This window comes from Cyprinus carpio, chromosome B1, assembly GCF_018340385.1.
Source record: "Cyprinus carpio isolate SPL01 chromosome B1, ASM1834038v1, whole genome shotgun sequence".
Lineage (NCBI taxonomy): Eukaryota > Metazoa > Chordata > Actinopteri > Cypriniformes > Cyprinidae > Cyprinus > Cyprinus carpio.
The window spans coordinates 34,269,889-34,297,077 of record NC_056597.1 but is presented as its reverse complement, the minus strand read 5'-3'; the positions used below and the strand labels follow the sequence as shown (position 1 = coordinate 34,297,077).

At 37.1% G+C, this 27,189-nt stretch overlaps 2 protein-coding genes across 4 annotated transcripts; one reads left to right on the top strand and one right to left on the bottom strand.

The window, feature by feature from the left end:
* Nucleotides 1-513: 513 nt before the first annotated feature.
* LOC109102063 (CMRF35-like molecule 5) lies at nt 514-4,248 on the top strand. Of its 3 annotated transcripts, none has more exons than XM_042717229.1 (4): nt 514-671; nt 833-1,153; nt 2,621-2,950; nt 3,840-4,248. In XM_042717229.1, the coding sequence occupies exons 1-4, from the start codon at nt 632-634 to the stop codon at nt 3,959-3,961; spliced, it is 813 nt and encodes a 270-aa protein (XP_042573163.1). In that variant the 5' UTR covers nt 514-631; the 3' UTR covers nt 3,962-4,248. The 3 variants fall into 3 exon arrangements, with proteins under 3 accessions (XP_042573163.1, XP_042573162.1, XP_042573164.1); XM_042717228.1 differs by having other exon boundaries at nt 2,618-2,950; XM_042717230.1 differs by lacking the exon at nt 3,840-4,248 and adding an exon at nt 3,352-3,681 and having other exon boundaries at nt 2,618-2,950.
* Nucleotides 4,249-21,579: 17,331 nt separating this feature from the next.
* Nucleotides 21,580-22,368, bottom strand: LOC122135806 (stonustoxin subunit beta-like). The gene is made up of 2 exons (XM_042716069.1): nt 22,326-22,368; nt 21,580-22,242 (listed from the first exon to the last, which is right to left on the bottom strand). The coding sequence occupies exons 1-2, from the start codon at nt 22,366-22,368 to the stop codon at nt 21,698-21,700; spliced, it is 588 nt and encodes a 195-aa protein (XP_042572003.1). The 3' UTR covers nt 21,580-21,697.
* Nucleotides 22,369-27,189: the final 4,821 nt, after the last annotated feature.

Below are 27,189 nucleotides of genomic sequence, written 5' to 3'. Positions count from 1 at the left end.
TGTTTGATATGTGTCTCCTGATGTCCCTGTGGAGACCAGATTCATTGATTCTTAACATTTCTTGTTTTTTTGTTGTGATTATTTTTTTTTTTATGATCATTTTACTTTATTTTATGTAAAGTACGTTGAATTACCATTGTGTGTGAAATGCGCTATACAAATAAACTTCCCTTGCCTTGCCTCGAAGGAGTAAAAGGCTGATTTATATATATGTTTCACTTGTGTAAAGTAAGTCTTAAATTTGTCTAGATTTTAATATGATGTTTGGACAATTATCAAAAGTGAAACTTTACCATATTAAAGTTTGCCATTTTTATCAGTCAGAAACATATATAGTTACCATAGAGTTTCTGCTGGTTACATGTGTGTCCTTCAGATGGCACTGTGCGGAGTCTCATTTCCACTTCCTTATTTATATTATCTTTAATCTCTCTCTCTCTCTCTCTGTCTCTCTCTGTCTCTCTCTCTCTCTCTCTCTCTCAGAGGAACTGGGCGTCTCTGTCACGTTCATCTGTTCATGTTAAACATGTGACCAGGAAAGAAACACTAAAACTCATCTGAACACACATCAAGAGCTTCAGAAGAACTGAATCTACTAACAACAGAGAAGATCACTGAAGAAGAGAGAAGAATGAAGATCATCTGGACTTTCACTCTGCTGATGATTCCTGGTAAGAGTCTGAACTCACAGTAAATCACTAAAAACAGCACAGAGTCGTTCACTTCAGCTCATGTTGTTGAAATGGAAACTTTAAAAGCAATTAGAAAGTTCATCTCTGTTCATTCTCATATAAATATGTTATTGTTGTATTAAGATGCTGGTTTGTTGTAGGTGTGTTGAGCTCCATCAGTGTGACAGGATATTCAGGAGGAGGAGTCAGCATCACATGCAGATATGATAGAGGATATACAGACAAATACAAGTATTTTTGTAGAGGACGGTGGTCAAATTGCACAGACCAAATCAGGACTAATACTAAAAATAAACAGGTTGATTCTGGAAGATTCTCTCTGTATGATGACACAGGGGCAGCAGTTTTCACGGTGACCATCAGAGATCTGAGAGAACAGGATTCTGACATTTATTACTGTGGGACTGATATTTATGCAAAAGTAGATTCCTGCACTGAAGTGAAGCTGAAAGTTGTAACAGGTGAGTAACTGAGACTCTCAAACCCATGATGATCATCAACGTCACACACTCAACAATGACTGTGATTACTGTGGTTCACAGATGTAATCCTCTAACATATAATAAATATATTCTAAGTAACCAAATATTATATTTTAATGTAATATTTACAATCATAGTTGCTTTTGACTTGCATTCATTAATGCTGCAGCAGATATTTTCAACTTAAATTACCAGATTTGTGTATACTGAGCGATAAATTCCTAGAATTTATGTTTTTTATGTTTTTTTATATGGTTTTTTTTTTGTTTTTATAATTTTTTAAAAACGCTACAAAAAAAAAGTGTTAATAGGTTAACAGTAAGTTCCTGTACTATATACAGGGAAAAACTGTAAAAGATCTAACCAGACATTTCATGTAATTTTACAGTAAAATGCTGTTAATTTTACAGTTTTTTAGAAAAAAAAAAAAGAACAAATCAATGTATAATTTACAGTCAAAAACTGTAAACTGATATTCCCAGAATTCCCTGTGTGACGCTCCACATTTGAAAGTTTTTGTTTAAATAATCATGTTTTTTTTAATAGTTTTTTGTTATCAGTTGTACATTTGGGCTTTATGTTACATCTTCTGCTGTTTAATGAAAGTTTATTGAATTGTTTAAGTATCGTGTGTCACCATGATGGTGTTTTGTGTTTGCATGAATGACTTTGTGCACCTTCTATATATTAATATAAACTTCTGCTTGTGGCGAAGCTACTTGTGATGAACTTCGATTCTTCATGTGGCTTTCTCTTTACCACCTGCATTATTATGGTGGTTGTCAGTATGTTAAAGGTACAAAACAGATTTTAATAGCAGTGTGCGTTGTTGAATTTACTGGTTTACATTAAAATTTTCTTGTTTGTAAATAACAGTTTTTTATACTGTAAAATTTACAGTTTTTGGCCGTAATTGTGTTTACAGTTTTTCTGTATTTTTTACAAAAGTATTCTGGCAACCACAGCTGCCAAAATTATTTTGTAAAAACTACAGACGTTTTTTTACAGTGTATTTTTTACAAAAGTATTCTGGCAACCACAGCTGCCAAAATTATTTTGTAAAAACTACAGACTTTTTTTTACAGTGTAGATAAAAAAATCAGTGCTGTGAGAGGATATTCAGGAGGAAATGTCATTATAAACTACAAATATAAGACAGTAGAAGGGAATCCTTTGATAGATGTGTGTAAAACTGGAGCAGATCAGTGTTTTACTCTAATAAACACTGACAGAGCAGCAGAATGGACACATGACGGCCGATTCTCTGTTCATGATGACAGATCTGCTCGTCTCTTACGTGTGTTTATCAGAGAACTGAATGAGAACGATTCTGGAGAATATAAGATTACAGTCAAAGTTTCTGAAGACTACAGTTTCATGCATTTGTTTCTGTGGTGAACTGATGAATCTGTTGTTTAATGTGAACTTGATTTGTCTCTCAAGCAGCTGATTGTTGTGAGAAGAGCATCAGTCTCTCAGCTGCTGCAGGAGGATCTGTGAACATCAGCTGCAGATACCCACAATCCCACAGTGCTGATGTGAAGTTTGTCTGCAGGAGATCTGGATCTGATCTCTGTGCTGAAGAGACGTCTGTGAAGGAGAGCAGAAGATGGAGCGCTGAGGGACAGATGCAGCTGTATGATGACAGAGAGCAGCAGCTCCTGACGGGAATCATCAGTCATGTGACTCAACAACATTCAGCTGAATACTGGTGTGGAGTTCAGTCTGATCAAGGACACAAGAGCTTCATCACACGAGTCCTCATCAGTGTTACAGGTACAGATGACTTTCTCACTCATATTAATCAATGTAATTCAGAATCGCATCAAGCTTTCATTCAGCAGATCACTGTATTCTGTGTTGCTTGACTGAGCAAAGAAAAGTGCAGGTTTACACAGAGGGCTTTTTTAGTGTTACAGTCTGTCTGACAAAACAATGCCACAAACCGCAGTTAAAAAGAAGAAGTGTACAAAAATGCAAGTGTAACTGCAAAAATGAGCTGCAGTTTATATTCAGTAAAACGTGTTTGTAGAATTATAATGCTGTTCTGCAAATGCAGTGGTCAGTGTTTGTGATTGTGGTTTTTTTGGTCTTTTTTTGTTTTTTTGTGGTTTTTGTTTATGTATGTGTATGTATCATTTATTTGCTTTTGATTTACTTGCATTTTCTTGTCAAAGGCTACAGCAGCGTGTGAATGCAGGACCTGCAGATCTGCGCGTATTTAAAAGCAGAAGATTTTTGTTCTTCATGTGGTAATTGCATATTTCAACAGTGTTTGTTGTTGCAGCATTAGTTGGTCATTCGGACACATTATTACTACAGATTTTAACTAGTTGAAGTTTGCTCATCTGGATGCAGTATTAGTGCAGTTTTTAGCACTTCTGTGAGTCATTCCAGCAGTCTTGTACTATAGTGAAGAAGCTGCAGTTAAAGATGCTATGAACTGTTTTATTCACTGAGAAACCACAGGCTTCAGTCACAGAAACTCAGACAGACAGCTTGTGGTTTTGTTTTCTGAGTGTCTCTGTATCAGCAAACATGAATTCTGGGTAGAGAATGTGTGAATGACATCATAACACTTATATTCACTGAGACACATTATATAAAGTTCTGTGTGTGAAAATAACATCCTTTAGAAATCCATTGTTTATTTCTTTATATACAGATATTCCAAAAACAACTTCACCACCATCATCATCATCTTCACCATCATCATCTTCGTTGTCATCTTCATCATCATCATCATCGGTCGAATCTCCTCTGCAGAAAATGTGTATCAGAAACTGATTTAGTTTAAAGGAGTCTGAGATGTTCAGTATTCAGTGTCTGAAATAAACACTGATCATCAAATGACACTCATACTGTGTGAACAGATCATATTTAGCAAATGGACATTAACTGTAACATCAGAGGAAAACCGTTTCATCGATGAGTCTCTGTTTCTTCTGATATGTAAACAATTTTTTTTTCTTGCTTTCCACAGTTTAAGGCTTTAGACAAGAATGTGTGTTTTATTGTAAATTTGCTTTGAAACAGCACTGAGTGTGAAAAGTTATATGCAAATAAAAATAACTATTTTAAAAACTCTTACTTTCCTTACATTGATCTCTGTCTTGATAGACTGGAGCATCTGGTTTAGGTTTTTTTTTTTTTTTTTTTTTTTTTTTTAGGAAGTGTGTATTTTATGCATCACTTGCATCATAATCAAGCACAATCACAAAATATTGTTTTCAAACACTTTTCAAACAGTGCCAGACAGATAATCTGAACTCTCATGTGTTTTCATCTTGACCACAGATGTTTCTCTTTCTCCAAGATTAATGTAGAGTCTCAATATAGTCTACATATAGTACCTGGAGAAAGCTACACAGCAAAAAATCCAGAGTGAAATTAACTCTGCTGGGAGTACATGTGAGACCACACTCAAGAGTGTGAAAGTGTTAAAATATGAGTGTTAAATTAACACTGAATCAAAGTTAAAGTTAATGAGATAATTAAGTGATTAATTGAGTGATGATTGACCATTATTGACGAAACCTGATGTTAACGAGCAGAATCAACAAAATCACTATTTTAATGTCACCATTATAGTGGCCAATGTTTGCTTTAGTTGGGCTCTTGACCCTTAATATTTTAAAGTCAGATTTTGTTTGGTTGTTGTAATGGATTTATAAAACAGACGGGCAAACAAAAAATATTGGTTTTCCTGAATCACTGAGTTAAACTTTCATTGTTGATTGTTGCAGCTGAATGATTCTTCAGCATTGGATTGCCAGCATTTTAAATACAATCTGTGGCATTTCTTAAAAGTTGTTTGTTCAAAAATCTTTCAAAATAGTCTTTCATTTAGACATGCAAACATCAAGAATCAACCTGTGAACCTCAACAACGGTGACAATCAAAAAAGCATGTTGCAGGAGACTTGTGTTGCAGTGCATTCTGGGTGCCACCTATCAGAATTCATCCATGGCTCCCATGATGCACTGTGGCATGAATAAATCATTACCTGAATTGTCTTAGTAATTTCCTTTATGTTTTAGGCTTTAAATAAGTTTGGTGATTCAGGTCAAATAAATATTATGTAAAAACATAACTAATATCACGTAAAACATAATCATGTTTTTATTTTTGCTCGTCTCTCTATTACAACTGAATTATAACAGCCAAACCAAATCTAACTTTAAAAATGTAAGAGTCAAGAGCCCAACTAAAACAAACACTGACCACTATAATGGTGACATAAAAAAATTAGATTTTTGTCTTTGTTGATTCTGCTTGTTAACATCAGGTCTCGTCGATAATGGTCAATCATCACTCAGTTAATCACTTAATTATCTCATTAACTTTAACTCTGCTTCAGTGTTTATTTAACACTCCTATTTTAACACTTTCACACTCTTGAGTGTGGTCTCACATGTACTCCCAGCAGAGTTAATTTCACTCTGGATTTTTTGCTGTGTATTAGTTATCACATTAATCTCTGAAATAAAATGTAATGATAAACACAGATGAATGACACCTCAGTGTAATTAGAGCTGCTGCTGTTTACATGTCTGTCCACCAGACTCTCTCTCTCTCTCTCTCTCTCTCTCTCTCTCTCTCTCTCTCAATTTCAATTCAATTCAAATTGCTTTATTGGCATAAATGTAAATGATACAATATTGCCAAAGCTTAATATACAAAATTATAATAATAATAATAATAATAATAATAATAATAATAATAATAATAATAATAATTAAATGAACATCACAGCAATGGAACTGAATATTATAACATCTTAAAATATTAAACTGTAACAGATTATAATGTGTGAAGATTTGATACCACAGTCTTTAAACACACAACCATACTAAGGATGACTGTGGTGCACAATAGGGTTAGACACACTGAGGTCACACACACACACACACACGTTCACTTGCTGTCTCTCAGGCTTCTTATGGACATGTATTTCTGACAGTGCTGGAGGAAGTGCGTCTCTGTCTCGATCTCTACTGTCTGACAGTGAACACACACTCTTTGCTCTCTGGGTAACCAGCTCTTTCTGTGTCTGCCAGTCTCGATGGCTAGACTGTGCTCACTGAGCCTGTACTTGCTCAGGATCTGTCTCTGCTTTGTGTCTCTGACACTCTGGATATAATCTTCATATTCATAATCTGATTTTAGAGTAAGATAGAATTCTAATTTACTTTGTGTTTTAGTTTCTTGATCCCAATGTTCCAGATATGTATTTTTTGATTTTTTGATAATTTGATTTATTTCAATGTTTGGGTGAGAAGCAATGCTGGTTTGAGACTGGCTAGTGTTAGTAGAGTTAGTCAGGTTAGTAAGTCTCAGAACTAGCTGACTGAGTGGACTCTTTTCAGGGTTCAGTTCTTGGGTTTGTAGCGCTTTAAAATGTAGCGATTCTGTGGGACTTAAGATGCATCCAGAATTTGAGGGATCTTTTATGCATATTAATAATCAATGGGAATTGGTATTATTATGCCCTACATGCGTTATTGGGTGTTTTTCTTTGTAATTTTAGAATCATTTTGCAGAATTCTGTGTGTAGGGCTTCTGTTGGATGTCTGTCCCATCTAGTGTAGCTCTGATCATTGAGTGGACCCCATACCTCACTTCCATACAGCGCTATGGGCTAAATAACACTATCAAATATTTTACACCAAATTGGAATTGGTAATTCAATATTTTGGAATTTTTTCTTGATTGCGTATAGAGCTCTTCGAGCTTTATCTTTGAGAGCATTCACTTCCGAACTGAAACTCCCCGATGCAGTGATGATCAGGCCGAGGTAAGTGTACTGCATCGTGTGTTCTAGGGCGGTGCTGCCTAGACTGAACTGGTATCTGTGTTCCTGACATCTGGGCTTCTTCTGAAAGACCATAATGTTGGTCTTTTTGAGGTTTACTGCCAGGGCCCAGTTCTGGCAGTAGTTGTCCAGCAGGTCCAGGTGCTGCTGTAGTCCCTGTGGGGTTGTAGGGGTGAATGGGCCATTAGGATTCTGGAGTCGGTAACAGGTGCCTTGGTGATGATGGTCTGCGGCCTAGGGCTGCATCCTTTAGGGTCTTTGCAAAAACACGTACTGCATCTTTGTGTAGGTGGAGTCCATCATAGAGGTGTTGGAGGCCAATGTTGTGGTGGTGGGCCAGGTGTACATTAGGGAGCGAAGAACATCCACGGGAGATTTCATCATTAATACTGTAGATGCCGTGTGGTGGTGTGTCGTGTCTTGGGAGAAGTGTGGAAATTATAATTCGGGACTCTGGGAGTAAAGGTCATTAGTTCCAGTGTGTAGAAAAACACGTGAGGGGTGTCCTGTGAAGTCTCTGATGATCTGGTGGGCATGGCACCATTTTGCAGTGACTTTTTGATGTGGGAAGTCCATGAGGAGGAGGACATCTGGATCAGGTTCAGGATGGTGGGCAGGTGAGGCTTGTGTTTCTGTGGGTGTCTGTGTGTTTGTGGCAGGCCTGTTTTCTGTATATGTGTGGTCTGATTTGTCTGTAGTAGGACTTGTACTGTAGCAAAGTGTGTTGTCTTTTGTGTTATTTTGTAACTGCTCTCTCATGTCTTGCAGCTGTCTGGAGAAGATCTCTTCTTTTCTGTCTTTGTCCTCTTCTAGCTTGCCTATCTTTACACGGAGAGTTTGGTTGTCTTCTTGCAGTTCTCTGAGAGCTCTTGTGAGTTCAGTGATGGAAGAGTGAGTGTTTTTCCGCAGCAGCTGAAGTTTGTTTTTGAGCTCTTGGATGTAAAGATTTGTGTTGTGTGTGTCTGAGAGTTTGGCCTGAGTGTGTTCTTTGAATTCAGTGAAGTCCAGTTCCTGGACTCTCTCAGTCAACGATCAGGTGGTGAAGGTGAAAGGTTCACTGGGTCTTCCTCCTCAGAGTCTGTGCAGTCTTCCTGAGGCTCGTTTCTCTCCTCCTCGACTCTGGCCTTCAGCAGGGAAAAAATCTGAGTTCAGGCTTGCTTCATTGCCTTGCAGTAGGAAGGTGCCTTTAGTGTACTAGGTTATGGTGAGAATGGGGTTGTCTGTATCCAGTATTTCATCTTTACATATAGTTAATCTTCCCCCTCGACCAATTCCTTCTTTAAAAAATGGCTTGTATTCCTCACAGATGGCCAATTTCCATGTAGTAATTAGAGTGGTGTAGAAGATGAGGTTGTTCTTAATTCTCTTCCCATTGAGTTGAATGTAGTCAGCATACAAAACATCAGGATTGTCTCTGAGTGTTTTCTCTTTGTGTTTTTTTTCGTGCCTGCACACTTCTGCACTTCTCTGGGTAACACCTCCCTGCACAGTTTGCGCCAGGGTTGCCATGGTGATCAGACTGGGGCATTGAGCCTAAGCTGCAGATAGATTTAGCCTTTAGCTTGTAATAATGAGAGCTTTTACTCTCTCTAATAAAGTAAAAAATAAAAAAAAATTGTCAAAGTTTTGTGCCAGATAGAGCTCACCTCTCTGTTTAGTAGCTGAAGATCAACAATTGTGAGAAGTTTTTCAGCTGGAGTTCCTTTAAAAAATCCTTGACAGTTTTGGAGGGAAATCTGCAGTTAGCTGCTGGAGTGGTGATCATGATTTCCATGAATCCAAATTGTTCCTCTGTTGTTTGTAGTTGTTTGTTGTCGTTATGTTTTTCTTTTATGATTTTTCAGGAGCTCATCTTAGAGTGGCTGATCAGTTATTTTGGCTCTCTCTCTCTGATCAGTACAGTCTCTCTCTCTCTCTCTCTCACACACACACTTCCGGTGCACGCTGGGAGCGTTTGGGGGTGGTGGTAAGGGATTTTACTGAGAGGTGTTTGATAGTTTTTTTTTTTGTTGTTTTTCTTTATTTATTTTTTCTCACTTCTTTTTTTTTTTTTAAAAAAAGGGGGATCTGAGACATAATATTTCTGAAGAGCTGAATTTGGACAATTAAAAACACGTATTGATGGTGTTTGCCAAGGCACTGGCATGGCGTCGTTGCTGGCGGGTGGAGAACCACCTGTTTCGCGGCGTCATGGAGCCAGATGTGTACCTGTGCAGGGTGTGTCTGTGGAGGATGTGTTGCTGGAGGTCAGAGAGGAGGTTGGATATGACAACATTTCTTCGGCCTCCAGGATGAATAAAGCGGTGGTGTTTTTTGTTAAAGAGGAGAAGCTAGTGAACCGCCTGATAGTCAACGGGATTGTACCACAATGGTGGCGAATTTGTTATTGTTTCACAGCTTGTTACACCAATGACAAAAGTCTATATTTCGAACGTCTCCCCCTTTATTGGAAATGAGTATATTGAGCGTGCATTAGTTCAGTATGGTAAATGTGCTAGTGCGATCAAAACGATCCCATTAGGATGTAAGAATGAAGCACTAAAACATGTGATGTCTTTTAGGAGACAAGTGTTTATGTTTCTGAATGTGCCGGAGTTAGATGTGGCTTTCAGAGTTGTGCATGAAGGAAAATCTTATATGCTTTATGTCAATACAGGTAGCTTGAAGTGTTATGAATGCGGTGAAATTGGCCACAAAAAGTTGACATGCCCACATAGAGCGCAGGTTGGGCCTAGTGGAGTAACTGCCGCTAATGTAAAAAATACAACAACGCAGCCTCAGCCTAATGAGTAGAGTATCGCTCAGAATGATGAATCACGCGTGACTGTGCTTTCACACCGCTGCCGTCGAGAGCGTTAAAAATTGCTCTGGCCGCCCTGCCAACAATGCTGTAGAAAGATTTGTGAGCGCCCTGACACTCTGACGTAGTTCGAATGATTATCTTGTATTTAAAGGGGCTGCAAAGCAAACAAGCTTGTTGATCTTGTGCAGACTGACCACAAGGTGGGTAACCTTATAAGTTAACCTCATTAAATATTTTAAATGTAAAAGTAAGAAATTGATCGGCGGAAATAACTTTATTGTAGTTGCATGTTTGCTAACGAAATAAACCAATTAAAAGCCATTTGTGTGGTGTGGCTTTTGTGTTCATGGTAGTCTAATTTCAACATTATAGGAGACATTTATTAGCCTTGGTGTTTATTTAACTTTACCATTAAACTGTGTGCAACCTACATTTCAAACTCTCCTGGTTGAAGTGTAGCTTTAATGCAGTTGGTCAAATCGGTGTTATTTTGAGCAAATGAATTGCATTCCCGCTGAAAATCAAGTGTTCTAGCGGGAAAATGTTGCCTATAAATAGTGTTGTGTGCCTTATTAAATTCACATCACGATGGAGGATGAAGTTGTTGCGTTTGGCGTGGCATTGCTCTGCCTGCGGAGAATATGTCGGAGATCCGTGTGGGTGCATGACATTCTCCAAGCCGGACAGCAGCTTGGAGAATATCACCGGCTGGTGCAGCAGCTGCGGCTGGACGACGGCAGGTTCCAGCGATATTTCAGGCTGGATAGGGACCAGTTTGACAATCTGCTATCAAAAGTGGGCCCTTGAAATGCAAGGCAGGATGCCAGTTATCGGCGCGCAATTGAGCCGGCTGAACGCCTCGCAATTTGTCTATGGTGAGTTCGTGATTTATTTATTTTTTTCTTTATGAGTTTACATTTTGTTTTGCAATTTATATGGGTTGGAAATTCGTTTCATAGGTTGTTACATGGCTATTTATCAGTTTGTAATATAGTCTAATGCTGTATTTTTTGCAGTTGTGGACGAGATATTTTGGTCCTTTATTTAATATATAAAGCACTAATACCACACTGTAAAAAATACTCCGATACAAGTAAAAGTCCTGCATTGAAAATGTTAAGTATAATCAGGAAAATACTTTAATTATTGTATGTATAATCAGGAAAATGTATTTAAAGGTTTAAAAGTCAACCGGGACTATGATATTATTATACATAATATTGTATTATTATTACTAATTAATTATTGTAAAAGCATGATTTTACTGTTGGAGTTGGTTGAGTAAGTTTGTTGTGGTGGAAAAAAGTAAGTTAAGTAAAAAGTACAATATTTCCCTCTGAAAATGCAGTTGAGTAGAAGTAGAATAGAAAAAGGGCATGAAAGAAATTACTCAAGGAAAGTACAAGTACCTCAAATTTGTACACAAGTTGGCTAATGTAAAATTTTAAACAATTTTATTTTGTTAATAGATTTTTTGTTTTTTTATTTTGCCCAAGTAATTAGTTGTTGTTTTTGAAGATTCTTGGCCACTGGAGACTCCTACCGCACCATAGCTTTCAGCTATCATGTGGGAGTGAGCACCATGGCAGGGATTGTTGGAGAGGTCGCCAGGGCAATATGGGATGCCTTGGTGCAGGAGGTCATGCCAGTCCCCACCACTGAGGACTGGCGAACCATCGCCACTGACTTCCTCCATCGGTGGAACTTCCCCAACTGCCTTGGGTCCATCGATGGAAAACATGTTGTGATCAAGGCCCCTGACAACTCAGGATCCCTGTTCTTCAACTACAAGGGGACTTACTCAGTTGTGCTCCTGGCAGTGGTAGATGCCCAGTACTGCTTCCGGGTAGTCGATGTGGGCAGCTACGGGAGGACAAGTGATGGCGGTGCGCTGGCTAACTCAACTTTCGGCCAGGCACTACGAGATGGGACCCTTGGCCTGCCACAGGATGCTCTGCTGCCAAGTGCAGAGCATTTGGGACCCCAGCCACATGTGTTTGTGGCTGATGAAGCCTTTCCACTCCGCCGAGACCTCATGTGGCCTTTCCCAGGACACAATCTCTCCAGCAGGCAAAGAATCTTCAATTACAGGCTGTCACAGGCAAGGCTGATTGTTGAGAACACCTTTGGTAATCTTACAGCTCAGTGGCGTATGTACAGAGGAGTCATTGAGATCAGCCCTGCCAATGTGGATGCCTGTGTGAAGGCTACCTGTGTCCTGCACAACTTCCTGAGAAGGTCCACAAACAGCACCAGGACGTCCATGCCATCAGCTGGAGACGGAGAAGCTGCTGGTCTACAGGAGGTCACCCGAGTGGGCAGCAACAACCCCACACGGGAGGCTATCCATGTCCGGGAGAAATTGATGACCTATTTCTCCACAGAGGGAGCTGTCCCCTGGAAACCTGTGGCATAAGCCATTGCTTTTAGCGGCTCTTTTAAGAGCCACAAATCAGTCCATTCCAAAAAAAGCATGCTTTCCATAAATATAATATGGCAACAACCACTCTCCAACTAAAATGTGCTGAAAATGTATTTAGAAAATGTGTTTAGGTACCACTTGAAACTCTTTCATACAAAGTGGTAACTAAATATATTTTTTAATAAAAAGACAGTACGTAAAAAGCACATTTTAGTTCATATTCATGGTGTCTCATAATTTGAAAGTTTTTTATACTTAGTTGTTATTAAGATCTACTAAAGAAGAATTTGTAGTATATTAAGTTACCAGAATGTTGACGATATTTTATTGCTGGGACATTAACTTAAAAATAATAAGATATTCTTAAAAAAAAGAAAAAAAAAATTCAGCAGTATTCATTCAAGTTTTTTCTTTTTCTTTTTTTTTTTTTTTTTTTTGCAATTTTTTTTTTTTGGGGAAAGTTTTTATATTTGTTATAGTTTATACTTTTATACTGAACATTTTTGAACACTGTTGGAGCAAATATTTTTATACTAAACATTTTCTAACACTAATGGAACAAAACGTTTCATAGAAGGCTTACTGTGTATGAGGGAGAAAGCACAAGGTGCAGCTGACAAGACTTGTGAGGGATATAAGCTTACTAACACCCCTCACAGACTTGTCAGCTGCCCCCTGCTACTCTCTCCCCAGTGTTCAGTGAGTCCAGCCTCCAGACATTTTGCATCATACACCAGCTTATGAATTTGGAACTTGAAATCCTGCCTGGTCCTCAATGACAGGGTCCTGAAGTCCTCCAGGAGGCTTTTAAAAAAAATAAACTGTCACTGTCCTCCTGAGGAGTGCTAGCTCTCCTACTCACAGCCTCCAAAGCTGTTAACAACCTCTCCTCAAACTGTGTGCTGCTGTGTGCTCTCTTTCTCCTGTGTGAGTTCGCTGTCTGTCCCTGAACGCTGGACTGGCTTGGGCTTGATGGTCCTGCCTGAACCTCAACGCTGAACTGGCTCAGGCTCTCACTCAGCTGGTTTGCCTCACACTGCTGACTGTGTGTGTATGTTGCCTGTGCTGACTGACTGTGCCCGGCCATGGCATCTTCTCTTTCCTCTGGGGTCAGGGCTTCCCCAACCCCCGCTTCCATATCACTGGCAGTTATTCTATCTTCGAGGAAGGGGTTGAGGAAGACCATGACCCCACTGTAGCGCCATGGCCGGACACTGCTCGCCCCTGCTCCACTCCTCTTCCTCTCTGACTCCTTCCTTCTTTCTCTTCTATAGGTGATCTAAGAGACATCCTCCTTTTTCTACACTCAACCGCTAGTGAGAAGACAATATAAAACATATATTCAATATAAACACCTCATTACCCACAATTCAGAATAGTTTGTTTGGATGCTATGTCTGAAATGGCACAGCTGTATGTGCCACTGAGTTATATATATTTAAGCCTAATGACATTTATCATTATTTTTTCCAGCTAAGCAATTTGTTGACAATACCAAAGGGGAGACCAGTTATAGAACACTTTTGTTTTTCCTTGTCGACATAAATAAACATAAATAATAAAAAAAATAGGCAGAAGTGACTGCTTTCATTTTAAAATATGTGACAAGCACATCTGGTCTCCATCCGATGTAGGTTAAACCAAAAAAAAAAAAAAAAAATGTAGCAGCTCTCTACAACACCTATTTTTCGTTAAATCCAATATGTGTCGATATGTCAGAAATATTCTGAAGCAGTAACACTGTTTTGCAAGCTCTGGCGCTAAAGTTAGCAAACTAAAGTTAGTTTGCTCGGGAACTATGGTCGGAACCAAAGTTTTACAGGACTGCGTTCTCTGGAATCTTCTTCTTCTTCTTCTTCTTCTTGTATTTATAATGGCGGGTGGCAACTAACGTTTAAGATGCATATCCGCCCCTACTGTGCTGGAGTGTGGACCAGAAATGTATATTTAAGGAGAAAAAAAAAAGAAATAATAATAAAAAAAAAACAATAATAAATCCCTTTATAACATTAAGGAAACCAATGAATAAATTAATACAATAATCCCCAAGGACTTAAATTCTTTTCATTAAACCAGTTTCTTTCAAAAAAAAAAAAAAAAAAAAAAAATACACAAAGCTTTATATTTTACTTTATTTTTGGACAGATAAGAAGCTAACAAATAACTTATGCTAATCTTTTGTATTTTTTTAATCTGTTTTAGTTTTAAAACTTTGCAATTAAGTAATTAAGTGATTAACTAAGTGCTGATTGAGCTTTAGTGATGAACAGCTGCTGTTAACAAACAGAATCACTGAAGAAAAGAGAAACACAAGAACTACTACAACTGACTTCAGATACAGCATTAGATGAAATCAACTGAAATAAAATGCATTAAATCTCTCAAGATCTGATTAAACAACCCCACAAACAGCATCACCAGCTCCACTTATTAATAACCAGACTGACTTTATTTCTGTCAGACGTCTACAGAAGATCTTATTGAGAACAATAAACAACTGCATTATAGTAAAGGCTTTGTAAAACTGCACAGGATTTTTAGCTTTTTAATCAACATCCTTTTTTTTTATTTTGGTAGACTTGGATTTCCATACATGTATGTCTATGAAAGACGATCAAACCAATCAGAGTAGGTATGGGGCATGTGCAGCCCAGCCTCGATCTGCAGACTGCAGCCGGGTGTACTTGGCTACATTGAAGATTCTTCTGTTCACACAGCTTCTGTTCACACAAATGTTTTGTCATGCATTACATCCTTGCTGCATGTGAGATTTAAAACCTTGTACTTCCATGATTACGCATGTCAGCTGGTCAATTTAATGCCATTTGATATGAATGGATAGCTTTCTTAAGGTATTACATTCACGAGTCAACAATATCAGCAAAATCTGCCTTCATAACTACGGATGTCAGATCAAAAAGTCTGATGTCAGCACTCGGCTGTCTGTTTCTCATGAGGGTCACATGATCATACAGTCAATACTAGAGAGATGCTGCTGTGAGTTTGGACATGTCTTGTTTTCTCACCTCTCCTGCTACATAGTCATGTGACACAGAAGGACAAACACCTACTATTTCAGATTCATCACTGATAAACCTGATGACAATTGGATTGGAGTTCCAGGAGTGACTCTTACTATCACAGGTGACTTTCACGAGGTTGAGCTCTTCTTCTGTGCATGACTGTCAATGACTGACCAAGACTGAGCCGGAGGATCAACAGAACCCGGTGGAGCCCCAGGATGAAGATGGAAACTGGAAAATCTGAGGCTCAACCACATTGCAAAGTGGAGAACATAGAAGAGCCGAGAAGCTGGAGCCAAAAGACTGGGTGGTTTTGAGAGGGAGGCTAGGCAGGAGCATCAACAACTACACAGACTTGGTACTGGGCAGAACTAGCAGAGACACAGGAGATTCATGGCAGGGTGGAAACACAGACTCTAATGCTGAGTTCACAGTGCATGATTTTAGCCCGGATTTTCACTTTTTTGAAATTGCTGACAAATGTAGTGTTTTCTGTCTCTCTTTGGTTAGAGCTGTGACTGATTGACAGTAGTGTCTTGATTTACACACTGTAAAACCTGACAAGTCACAGTAACTCAAACCGTTTGAGTAAACAGATTGCCTTTACTTAAACCATGTAAGTTTTAAAACTTTGCAATTATGTAATCAAGTGATTAATTAAGTGCTGATTGAGCTTTAGTGATGAACAGCTGCTGTTAACAAACAGCATCACCAGCTCCACTTATTAATAACCAGACTGACTTTATTTCTGTCAGACGTCTACAGAAGATCTGATTGAGAATTAACTAAGGTTTAGATGTTGATTTATGTTTTCATTTGAAGTAACCATGTTAGAGATCAGTGTTTGCTTTAGTTGGGCTCTTGACCCTTGACTTCTGTCTTAGATTTTTTTTTTTGATTTGGGCGTTGTAACCATGTATTTTTGAAACACTGTTTTAACTCAAAAAAACCCAGAGAAAATATGATCGGGTATTGGTTGTTATAATCATCAATTATGGAGCTGTTGAGAGTTCAAAATCTTACTAAATAGCTGCTCTATAGTTAGTTCAGTTGATTACAATGAAAAACCATTCAAAAACATCAGTGGTTCTTTCATAATCAGTTAATATAAAGAACTTTCCAAACAGTTTGGTTTTCTATGGTGTCAATTAGTCACACACAGACATCAATAATCAGAATATGAACCTCAACAATGGTTACGAAAGAAAAAAAAAACATGCTGCAATGCATGCTGGGTACTATTGTAGTACAAAACTCATCCATGGCCCCCAGCATGCTCTGCTGCATTGTATTTTTTATTTTTTTTTTTAATGGTCACCATTGTTGAGGTTCATATGCTGATTATTGATGTCTGTGTGTGACTGAGTGACACCACAGAAAACCAAAACTGTTTGGAAAGTTTTTTATATTAACTGATTATCACGGAACCGCTGGCTCTTAGAATCAGTTTTACTGTAATCAATCCAGCTAATTACCCAACACCTATTTCATCAGAGATTAGACTCCAAACAGTTCAATAATCAATGATCATCATCACCAATATACAGCATAACAACCAACATCTAGGTACAGGTTAGATAACAAAAAAATGCTAACCTGAATGCACTGTAAGTTGTTTTGGATAAAAGCAGCTTCTAAGAGTGTGAGTGTGTGTTTAACACCTGATGATTATTTTCTCTGGTTTTTTTTGAGTTACAACAAATGGTTACAACAGCCAAAGAAAAAAACTAAGACAGAAATCAAGGGTCAAGAGCCCAACTAAAGCAAACACTGATCTCGAACATGGTTACTTTAAATGAAAACATAAATCAACATCTAAACCTTAGTTAATTCTCAATCAGATCTTCTGTAGACGTCTGACAGAAATAAAGTCAGTCTGGTTATTAATAAGTGGAGCTGGTGATGCTGTTTGTGGGGTTGTTTAATCAGATCTTGAGAGATTTAATGTATTTTATTTCAGTTTATTTTATCTAAGGCTGTGTCTGAAGTCAGTTGTAGTTCTTGTGTTTCTCTTTCTTCAGTAATTCTGTTTGTTAACAGCAGCTGTTCATCACTAATTCACAATTATCACTCAATTAATCACTTAATTATTTAATTGCAATGTATATCTTCTTTCAGTGAACTCAACTGAATTAAGTTCAGAGTACTCATAACTGTTTGTTTAAAACTTAAATGGTTTAAGGCAATCGGTTTCCTCAAACGGTTTGAGTTAACATAACTTGTCAGGTTTTAGTGAGGCTGTGTCTGAAGTTAGTTGTAGTTCCTTTCTCTCTTTTCTTCAGTAATTCTGTTTGTTAACAGCAGGTGTTCATTACTAATGCTCAATTATCACTCAATTAATCACTTAATTTCTTAATTGCAATGTATATCTTCTTTCAGTGAACTCAACTGAATTAAGTTCAGAGTACTCATAACTGTTGAGTTTTTAAAACTTAAATGGTTTAAGGCAATCGGTTTCCTCAAACGGTTTGAGTAAAACCAACTTGTCATGTTTTTAAGGATATTTGTTTACACAAAAGGTTTGAGTTACGTTACTTGTCGGGTTTTTTACAGTGTGTTAGTTTTAAAACTTAAATGGTTTAAGGCAATCGGTTTCCTCAAACGGTTTGAGTAAACCTAACTTGTCAGGTTTTTAAGGATATGTGTTTACTCAAACGGTTTGAGTTACTGTGACTTGTCAGGTTTTACAGTGCATTTTATAATTTAGCAGATGGTTTTATCCAAATTGACTGAGAAATCATGAACATCACAATCAATTTGTCAGAAGAGCCAACAATTGCTGTACCAAAGTTTGTGATGCCAGGATTAAAGTATAAGATAGATTAATACACAAACTAAAGCAGAAGTGAAGTGCTGAAAACCTGAGAGGACATGATATATGATATAACAAGATATATAAGATATGTGTGTATATAGGAATTAGATAAGTGCTTGCAGAGGTGTGCCTCTTCAGTATGATATGTGGATTACACGATGAGGGGTTTATTTTATTCAAGGACTGAGAAAAGATGTGACTGAAGATTTTTGATAAAGAAAAAAGTTAAATGAATTGATATAAGTATATAGTCACATTTTGTGATTTCTTTATTTAGATGCTTTAGGTGCTTTGGTCTTTCAGCTTTAACCCTCATTGTTGATGTTTAAAATCCTGAAAATATTTTTATTTATTTTTTTGCAACGGTTTAAGGTCTTGTCATTTAACACCTCAGAAGGTGATTTGAAGAGATTTGAAAAACGCAATTGACTGTACTAAAAAAAAATAAAATGGATAAATAGTACCTTACACTAGTTAACTGTGTATGAAAACAGCATTTGTGTGTCTGTCCAAGATGCTATACTTTACGTGGTCAAGTTGCAACACCTTGTGGCAACACAGCATAATTTAATTTCATATTAAAATGAACATACAGTACATGTTTATCAGAAAGACTGTGCTCTGGCCAAGGACTTTTTATCTCTGTTGGACTGTTTTAATTTTACACAATTTGTGAATGTTCCTACACATTGTAAAGCTCATACGCTTGATTTAGTTAAGGCAAATTATGCTTTTGTGTCAAATCTCTCTACTGTAGATGTTGGACTCTCGGATCATTCAGCCATCCTTTTTAATTTGGAGGTATCATATTTTTTAAGGCCTGTTGCATGTATTGTCTCTTCCCATAAATGGCAATCAACTGACCCTGCGGCTTTTGCTAATTCGATCAATGCATGCCTGGATTATTTTTCTTCTGTCCATTCTGACCATAAAATTATTTTACTTAAATAATTGCTGCCAATCTGGACATTTTTGCACCTGTTAAAACACACAATGTCTTTTTCGTACATACAGCTCCCTGGTATAATGACAATATGCACTCAAAGAAGCTGGAATGTAGCAAACTGGAGTGTAAATTGCGTGGTTCTGACACTGTCAGTTTTTTTGTAAAGCTTGGAAAACCTTTTTGGGCCAGTATAAAGCAGAAATTGACTGCAAGGTCTTCATATTTTTCTCAGATTATTGAAAATAATCATAATAACCCTAGGCAGCTTTTTCACATAAATAACAGTCTATTGAAAGTAGATGGTGCGAATACTGTAACTGCGTCAGTTCAGACATGCAATGATTTTCTTAAATTCTTCAGTTTAAAAATTGATAACAAAAAGATATTCTTAGTTCTCTTAGTTCTCCTAATTTTTCTATAGTTAATCTCCTAAATTTTTCCAATACACCCTTCTTTAATTTTTCCTTAGTCACCTCTGAGTCTCTTTGTGCACAGGTAGCTCGTGTGAAAGCTTCCACTCTCATACTTAATCCTCTGCCTTCCAGTTTATTCAAATCCTGTTTTGGTCACTTGTGCACCGTTGTTCTTACAATAATAAATGATTCCTTGGCCACTGATGTTGTGCCAATAGCACTTAAAACTGCTGCTGTCACTCCCATATTAAAAAAAAGCAATACAGTTATTTGAAGAATCTCAGTAACTTTCATCCGATTTCTCATCTTCCATTTAATGCTAAAATTTTAGAGGGTGTTGTTTCGTCTCAATTACACAAGCATCTAATGGTCAATAATCTGTTTGAGCCACTTCAATCTGGGTTTAGGAAACTGCACAGCACTGAAACAGCCTTGGTTAAAGTTGTTAATGACTTACTGTTAGCTTCTGATTCTGGCGCTCTCTAGATTCTCATCTCACTCGATCTTAGTTCAGCCTTCGACACTGTTGACCATATGCTTTTACTTAATCAACTGGAAACTGTCTTTGGTCTATCTGGGACTGCACTAGATTGGTTTAGGTCATATTTTATGAGTCGCAGTCAATTTGTCTTTATGGATGGTTTCAGAGCTGATGTGGCTCCTGTTTGTACTGTACAGTTTTTGGTCCCCTGCTTTTTAGCATTTATATTTATCCTCTTGGTCAGCTATTAAGCCTTTTCCTCAGCTACCACCTCTATGCTGATGATTTATATACGTTCTCAACCTGGTTAATTTGTGGATGTCCCTCATCTTTCCAAAAAAAAATCTGTCTGAATAGCTCTAAAACTAAATATTTTTTTTTTTATTTATTTATTTTTTTTTTAAACGTTATGCTTCTTGGATCTCCCCACCAACTGCAAAATACTGCTTCTACAGATTTAGCAGTTGATGCTGTTGCCCTAGAGCTACACAGTAAACTAAAAAATATTGGTGTTATCTTTGACGCCACCCTGTCATTCGAGCCTTTTGTACAGAACACGGTAAAGACCTCCTTTTTTCATCTTAGAAATATTGCACCTATTCGGCCTATGTTGACCTTTTCTGTTGCTGAAAAATGTAATTCTTTTGTTTTCTCATGAAATGATTCTTGCAATGCTCTCCTTGTTGGAGTGTCCAAATCCTCTCTTAACAACTTGCAATACTTGCAGAATTCAACAGCTAGAATTTTAACTGGGGTTAGGGCTGGCGACCATATAACTCCTGTTTTGAAGACGTTACACTGGCTCCCTGTTAAATGCCATATAGATTTTAAAATCTTAATGCTTACATACAAGGCTCTACATGGTCTCGCTCCACAATATCTGGCAGATCTTTTAACACCTTATATGCCTAATTCACAATTTACGATATTCTCAGCACAGTCTCTTAGTTGTTCCCAAAACACGGTTCCGATCCAGTGGGGACAGGGCCTTTTCAACACATGCTCCAAAACTGTGGAATTCTCTCCCAGTTGACATTAGGACGTTAAATCTTTAGCTGTTTTTAAAACTTTTTCAAAACATTGTTTTTCAGGAAAGCTTTTATTTTTATTTATTTATTTATTTATTTATTTATTTAAATTGTATTGTTTTGTGATTTATTTCTTGTTGAATTTATAGTATATTGTCTTATATTGTTTTTCTTTATGTAAGCTTTCTTGGAAAGCACCTTGAGAAAGCAACTTTTAAAGGCACTATATAAAATAAATGTATTATTATTATTATTATTATTATTATTATTATTATTACAGTGCACCCCATAAACACAATCAAGCCTTTGAAAATAGCCAGTCGACCACTCCTTTAAATCTTCCAGTAGAGGGTGTTAGTAAAGTGTACATGTAAGTTCACTCTTCTTGAGCCTATACAGGGAACTACTAAAAAAGGAAATCTATCTGATATATTAGTTTTGAAAATTTTAACATTAATAAAATAATTTAATAAATAAATGATTTTTAGGAGCAAACAGACCAAGATTTTTGGCAATTTAACTGGACTTGTTTGGATACTTAATGCTTGCATAAATACATTTTTTGTGCACACTCTGACATGGTTTCAGCAACATGGATAGCAACTGTCAAACAAACTTCAGCATCACTGATGACACCTTTACAAAACAACCCCCCACTCCGTGATTTTCACAGATTTTATGAAACTTTCAAATGTACCGTAATTAGGCCAAAGTGATGTACGATGACAGCACTGACAGTTAAGTGTGTTTGTGAGACAAACATGAAGTCAGTGTACTTCAATTGTGTGTCTGTTGTTTAATCTGACACAGAGTTAGTGAGGACTCAAAAACCTTAAACCCTGCATAGAGAGGTTCAGTGAATGTGGTGTTGAATGTGTGTAAATGTGTGAGTGTGTGTGTGTCAGAGACGCTGTAGAAGGACAGAGTGCCGGCCGGCCAGTCCAGAAAGACACCTATTCTATTAGTTTGTGGTAAATGAGTTGGTATGTTTTTGCTTATATTGTTGTGCCAGACAACAAAAACATCACCAGTGCAGAAAAGGCACCAGGATTTTTCACTGTCTCCAAAGTTACACATAGTCCCTTCTTTCCTGCTGATTCCTTTATAGGCCACTGCAATACGAGCCCAAACTTCCCATTCAACCTCCCAGTAACAGATTCCATCCAGTCTTTCTCTACACAGAACCTGCTCATGGTTCTCAAATCTGTCTGGATGATCAGGATATGACTGATGCTCCCTCACATGTGTTACCTTTCTGTTCTCCTCAGACAGAATCAGTTGAGTGTGTGCTGTGTTTGGATCCAGTGTGAGATCACACGCATCTGAACACAATAAGAGAGATAAAAATAGTTTATTAATATCATTTGTTATCATTAAATATGCAAGAGAGTGTCAGCAAAAGAACCTATATTTTTGTATTCCTGGTTTGATCCTGAAACACTCTCCATGATCCAAACTAAGAAGAAAGAATACAGGCATAAAGAATAAGAAGTTGTTGGAAAATTTGTTCATGTACCGTCAATTAATATAAACAGTCAATTCATATTTATTTGTATTGTTTTTCTGAATACATATTGTTCCAAAACAGTAAAAAAAGCTCAGAGTGTACATCTTTGTTCACTTAAAGGTGGTTTGATACATGTAATTCCAAATAAGACATGTTAATATTTTGTTGTAATTGTTTTACATTACCACTACAACATTCAACACTACAACATCTTATAACCTTTTACATTTTCTAATTAATATGCTTGTAATTTTAGTTATATTTTCAGTACACATTCTTTATTAGATTTAGATTGAACAGCAATTTTGACTATAGCCCTGTTCGCACAGGATTAGTATTATCTGGGGACCTTGTGTGATTTAGAAATTACTCCCCCACATCTGAATTTTGTGTGGCGCATTTGCACAGGATAAGCAAAGCCTTTGATTTTACTTGAATATACTGACTTATCTCCCAGATTTGATGTCAAGGCATGGGCTAGTAAGATTGAGACCTTTTTTTTTTTTTTTTTTTATAATTATTGTTATGCTATTATTATCATTAAAATGTACCATGTGTTAGATACGGATAACAATAATAATTAAACAAAAATACTTAACAAAATAGACTATAACCATATAAAAATAGTTCTACCCAAATTATATTTCTTGTAGTCCAATGGAAATATGTTTTCACTTGGCGACTACATGTCACTGCGTTGTTTAGTCATATCCCTGGTTGACAGTCCCATTCTATGGTCCAGTTAGATGGATTAAAAAAAAGAAAAGAATCCAATATAGTTTCATGCCCTGTGTCATTTACAACCCCGCCAATTCCTGGCCAAATCACAGAGATGTTGATTTGCACAGGACTAATATTATCACAGAACCTCGTGTTTGGTGATATATGGTAGGTCATTTGCAGGGGCAATTTTAACTTTACAAATTACAAAAATGGCTGATACACATAGGATTAGGATCACAGACAACCTCTGCAATTATTACAAATGATCAGAGGTCACCAGGTTATACTAATCCCATGTGAATAGTGCTAATGTTTCACTTTTATTAAATGATATGGTATAAATATATATTTAAGGTAAAAATGTGGATTTAATGAAAAGAAGATATTATCATTTTACTTTAAGGTTTCTTGTAGTCCACATACTTGAGTATCTGCAGTGAGCAGTTTGTATCATCTAGTTTATGTTTGAGCAGCTGGACTCCTGATGGTCCTGGGTGATTGTAGCTCAGATCCAGCTCTCTCAGGTGTGAGGGGTTTGAACTCAGAGCTGAAGACAAATAACCACAGCCTTCCTCTGTCACCATACAGCCAGACAACCTACAGACACACACAGACAGATCATCTACAGAAAGAGTGTCAAACTCATGTGGTGAACAACGAGTTAAGATGGCATTCCAGGGACCAGTTTATGGCAGGGATCCTAACTGGAGGGAGATGTGCCATACTGTGACTGGATCTTAGTGGATGAACATAAACAAATGTTCAGAAACATCAGATAAGATGCCAAGACAACTGCCAGACACCTTTAGCACACAAGACCACCTAAGAGAGGATTTTTCAGTGGATTACAGGTTGACCCTCACCATCACACCCAATCCCAAGGTTTAGGAAATGACTGCCATAAAATTCCGGTGGAGCCTGGAGCAATGGGCGTGCCGAAAGGTAGGGGCGTGCCAAAATGTTTCTCATTGGTCAAAGCAGTTTTACTCTGTTGGCCAATCAGCGGTAAATATACATGTACGTAATTTTCCTTTAGACAAGAGAAGGTGGCGGCGATAAGACGTGAGGTAATTCAGTTCATCACACGTTTATTCTATACTTTATATACCACAAATATGTATATTAAGATAGCTTGTTACAATACGATCATAATTTTCCCTTTGCGTTATATCTTGCAGCTTTAGTAAATTGGTTTATTGTTTGTTGACAGACATACTGTATGTACAGTGAGACAAAACGATGAGCGCATCTGCATCGAAGCTCTCAGAGCTGATAGTTGTATCTGTGTCCCTTTTTGTGTAATACAGTACAGAATACATCCTGTAAGAATAATAATTATTACCACTTCTGCTATTACAACTGAACTAAGATCAGTTCACAATCTATGAAGACGATTAGACAAAATAATAATTTAAATAACTAATTCAGAGTTTGTTTCTACCTTTCTGCTAGGTATCCAACTAATGCAGAGTATATTCATGTTTCCAACACACTGGTTGTGAAGAACCCTTTCCAGAGAAATATAAAGGAAATAACTGTGTAAGTTACATTGTTTTTAATCCATGGATTTATCTCTATCAACATAATCACACACGATATTGTAGTAACAATATATTGTAATCTTTGTTTGCTGGAAAATGACAATCAGTCAAATTTGTGTTTTTAGCACACCTGACACATCCCTAAACCGGAAATTTAAAGCAGAATGTGCACCACTTGCAGGTTATTGTAACATATGTAAGCACACTGCCATATGCATCATTTATTTTTGCACTGTTAATCAATTTTACATTTTCACTTCAATGTAAGGAAGATACTGTACTACAGATATTTAAATCTTTTTTTTGTATCTACTCCACTTTTTCACTGCCTGACCATCATCTTAATGTTTATGCAGTTCAATGTTTTTATTATTTTTTATGTCCAAAGCACCTTGTTCAGTAAGTATTTAGATGTTTCTCATATCTCTCATGGTCTAGGCATTATCTGTTTCTGTTGTTCTGATGAAGGAAACTTGTGTTGGGGAGGATTCAGTGTCTGTTGAGGCCCATGTGAATGTGCTACAAAGTGAGTATCAGAAAACACCTCCAGACACCTGGACTGTCAATGATCACACGGCAGGAACATTCTCCTGGAGACGCTGAGAAAGCACGGAAGGAATGTCTGGAGGATGTACTCAAAAAATACTCATACTTAAGGACACCTGCTGGAGTGAGTATAGTAAAATAAATAATCAACTGTAAAATATCTTGTTTCAAATCTTTTCATGTAATATTTTATTCTTCTGTACCTTTTTAGCCCATCTGTTAAAAATTTAAAACAATGTAAGATTTATCAGTGTAAACCAGAACATGAAATGCATCGTATATTGTGACCCTTATACATTAGCTTCTAATAGTTTTTGCAGTTCTGCACTGTATGCAGCTACACTGTCTGAGCCAAAGGGGATGGAACAGAATTTGATGAATTTGAAAAGTGTCTTCTTTTTTTTTTTTTTAATTATTATTATTTTTTATTAAATTTTATTTTTTATTTTATGTAGGGGGACCCTACTACACCCTTTCCTACCATACAGCTGATGGATACTGACTGGAAAATGGCGATCATAGGAGCAGAGCTCAGTGTGGTGACAGATGGAATAGACGTGTGTCAGTGCACCAGCCTTGATGAAGCCTTCATAACAGCCTTCTGTATGTATTCTGCTTTCAACATTGCATATCCAACACACCTGAGAAAGACACTGACTTTCCTTCAGAGGCACAGTGTCAATATTATAAGATGGAGACAAGCACTGCCAGTAACTTTCCTCTGATCAGCCTTTTGTATTAGATCCTCATGCCTCAACTGTACCATTCCCCAAAGTGCACTCGAAGGACATTCACTCTTTTGAAGTTAATCCAACATGTTGGAGTTGCACATGCACATAACACAAATTTTAGTATAACCTGTGGTATAGATGAGTGCCAGTCACCTTTTTTGTGATTCCATTCTTTTAGAAAACATGCACAGGAATCATATGTACTTTTGGTAACAGAAATGACTCTCAGTGCAGAGTCTGCAGTACAATTATATTATAATATAATGGAGAAGGGTCTGACTGCAGACTTGCACTTGCACTCTCAGACACTTTGCGCTTCTGCTAGAGACAACACTTGCAGTCTTTTTTATTTTGTATTTAGTTATACTTATTGGTTACTTTTTGTTTGAATCTCTCAACATTTGTGTTTTCTCTTGTGTAGGTATGATTGACTGGAAGTCTGTCAGTCCAGATGTGAGGAAGACCTACAGAGTGAGTTTGAGCTCAGCAGGTGTGATGGCTGTAGATACTGTAGCCATGGAAAGAAGGGGGTCTTCACAGCTTTCTATTCAGACAAAGAGTTTGCTGGATTCTGTTCTATGTTCTGCTACTACAGAATGAATGAGTGATTGGTTTATTTTTCTATCTATCTATCTATCTATCTATCTATATATATATTTTTTTTTTTTTTACTTGAATTGGCGACTGAAACTGAAAGCTAAATAAATGTTTTAGTGGATAAAGCTGTGTCTGTTTGCTTATGCAACTTAACATAAGGTTACTAAACTCTTCTGACTAATTTTTCAATTTTATAATTTAGTGGTTTTGTCAACTATATATTTTTCTCTATCAGGCAAAACAGTTTTCGAGGGTAACACTTTACAATAAGGTTTCATTTGTTGACACTGATGTATTAACTAACATTAACTATGAGCAATACATTTGATACAGTATTTATTAAACTTTGTTAGTTAATAAAAATACAGCTGTTCGGCTTGTTAGTTCACTTCACAGTGCATTAACTAATGTTAACAAATACAACTTTTGACTTTAGTTTAAGAACAGCTAGTGCGACTAACTGTGTTAAGAGACGTTTGTATTCTCGAAAAATAATTGTAATTTGTTTTTGATTATTGATAAATCAAGACCTAAACTTGCGGTGGTGATGACGTCAGTAACCCGCGCCATGCAGAAGGTACTTTCAAAAGTAATTTAAAATAATATTCTTAATATCATTAACGC

Excerpts from the sequence above, each read along its gene's own strand:
- LOC109102063 (XM_042717228.1), top strand. The coding sequence starts at position 632 with ATGAAGATCATCTGGACTTTCACTCTGCTGATGATTCCTG. Across the intron at positions 672-832 it reads CACTCTGCTGATGATTCCTG|GTGTGTTGAGCTCCATCAGT; the intron begins GTAAGAGTCTGA and ends GGTTTGTTGTAG. Across the intron at positions 1,154-2,617 it reads GAAGCTGAAAGTTGTAACAG|CAGCTGATTGTTGTGAGAAG; the intron begins GTGAGTAACTGA and ends TTGTCTCTCAAG.
- LOC122135806 (XM_042716069.1), bottom strand. The coding sequence starts at position 22,368 with ATGGAGAGTGTTTCAGGATCAAACCAGGAATACAAAAATATAG. Across the intron at positions 22,243-22,325 it reads CCAGGAATACAAAAATATAG|ATGCGTGTGATCTCACACTG; the intron begins GTTCTTTTGCTG and ends TATTGTGTTCAG.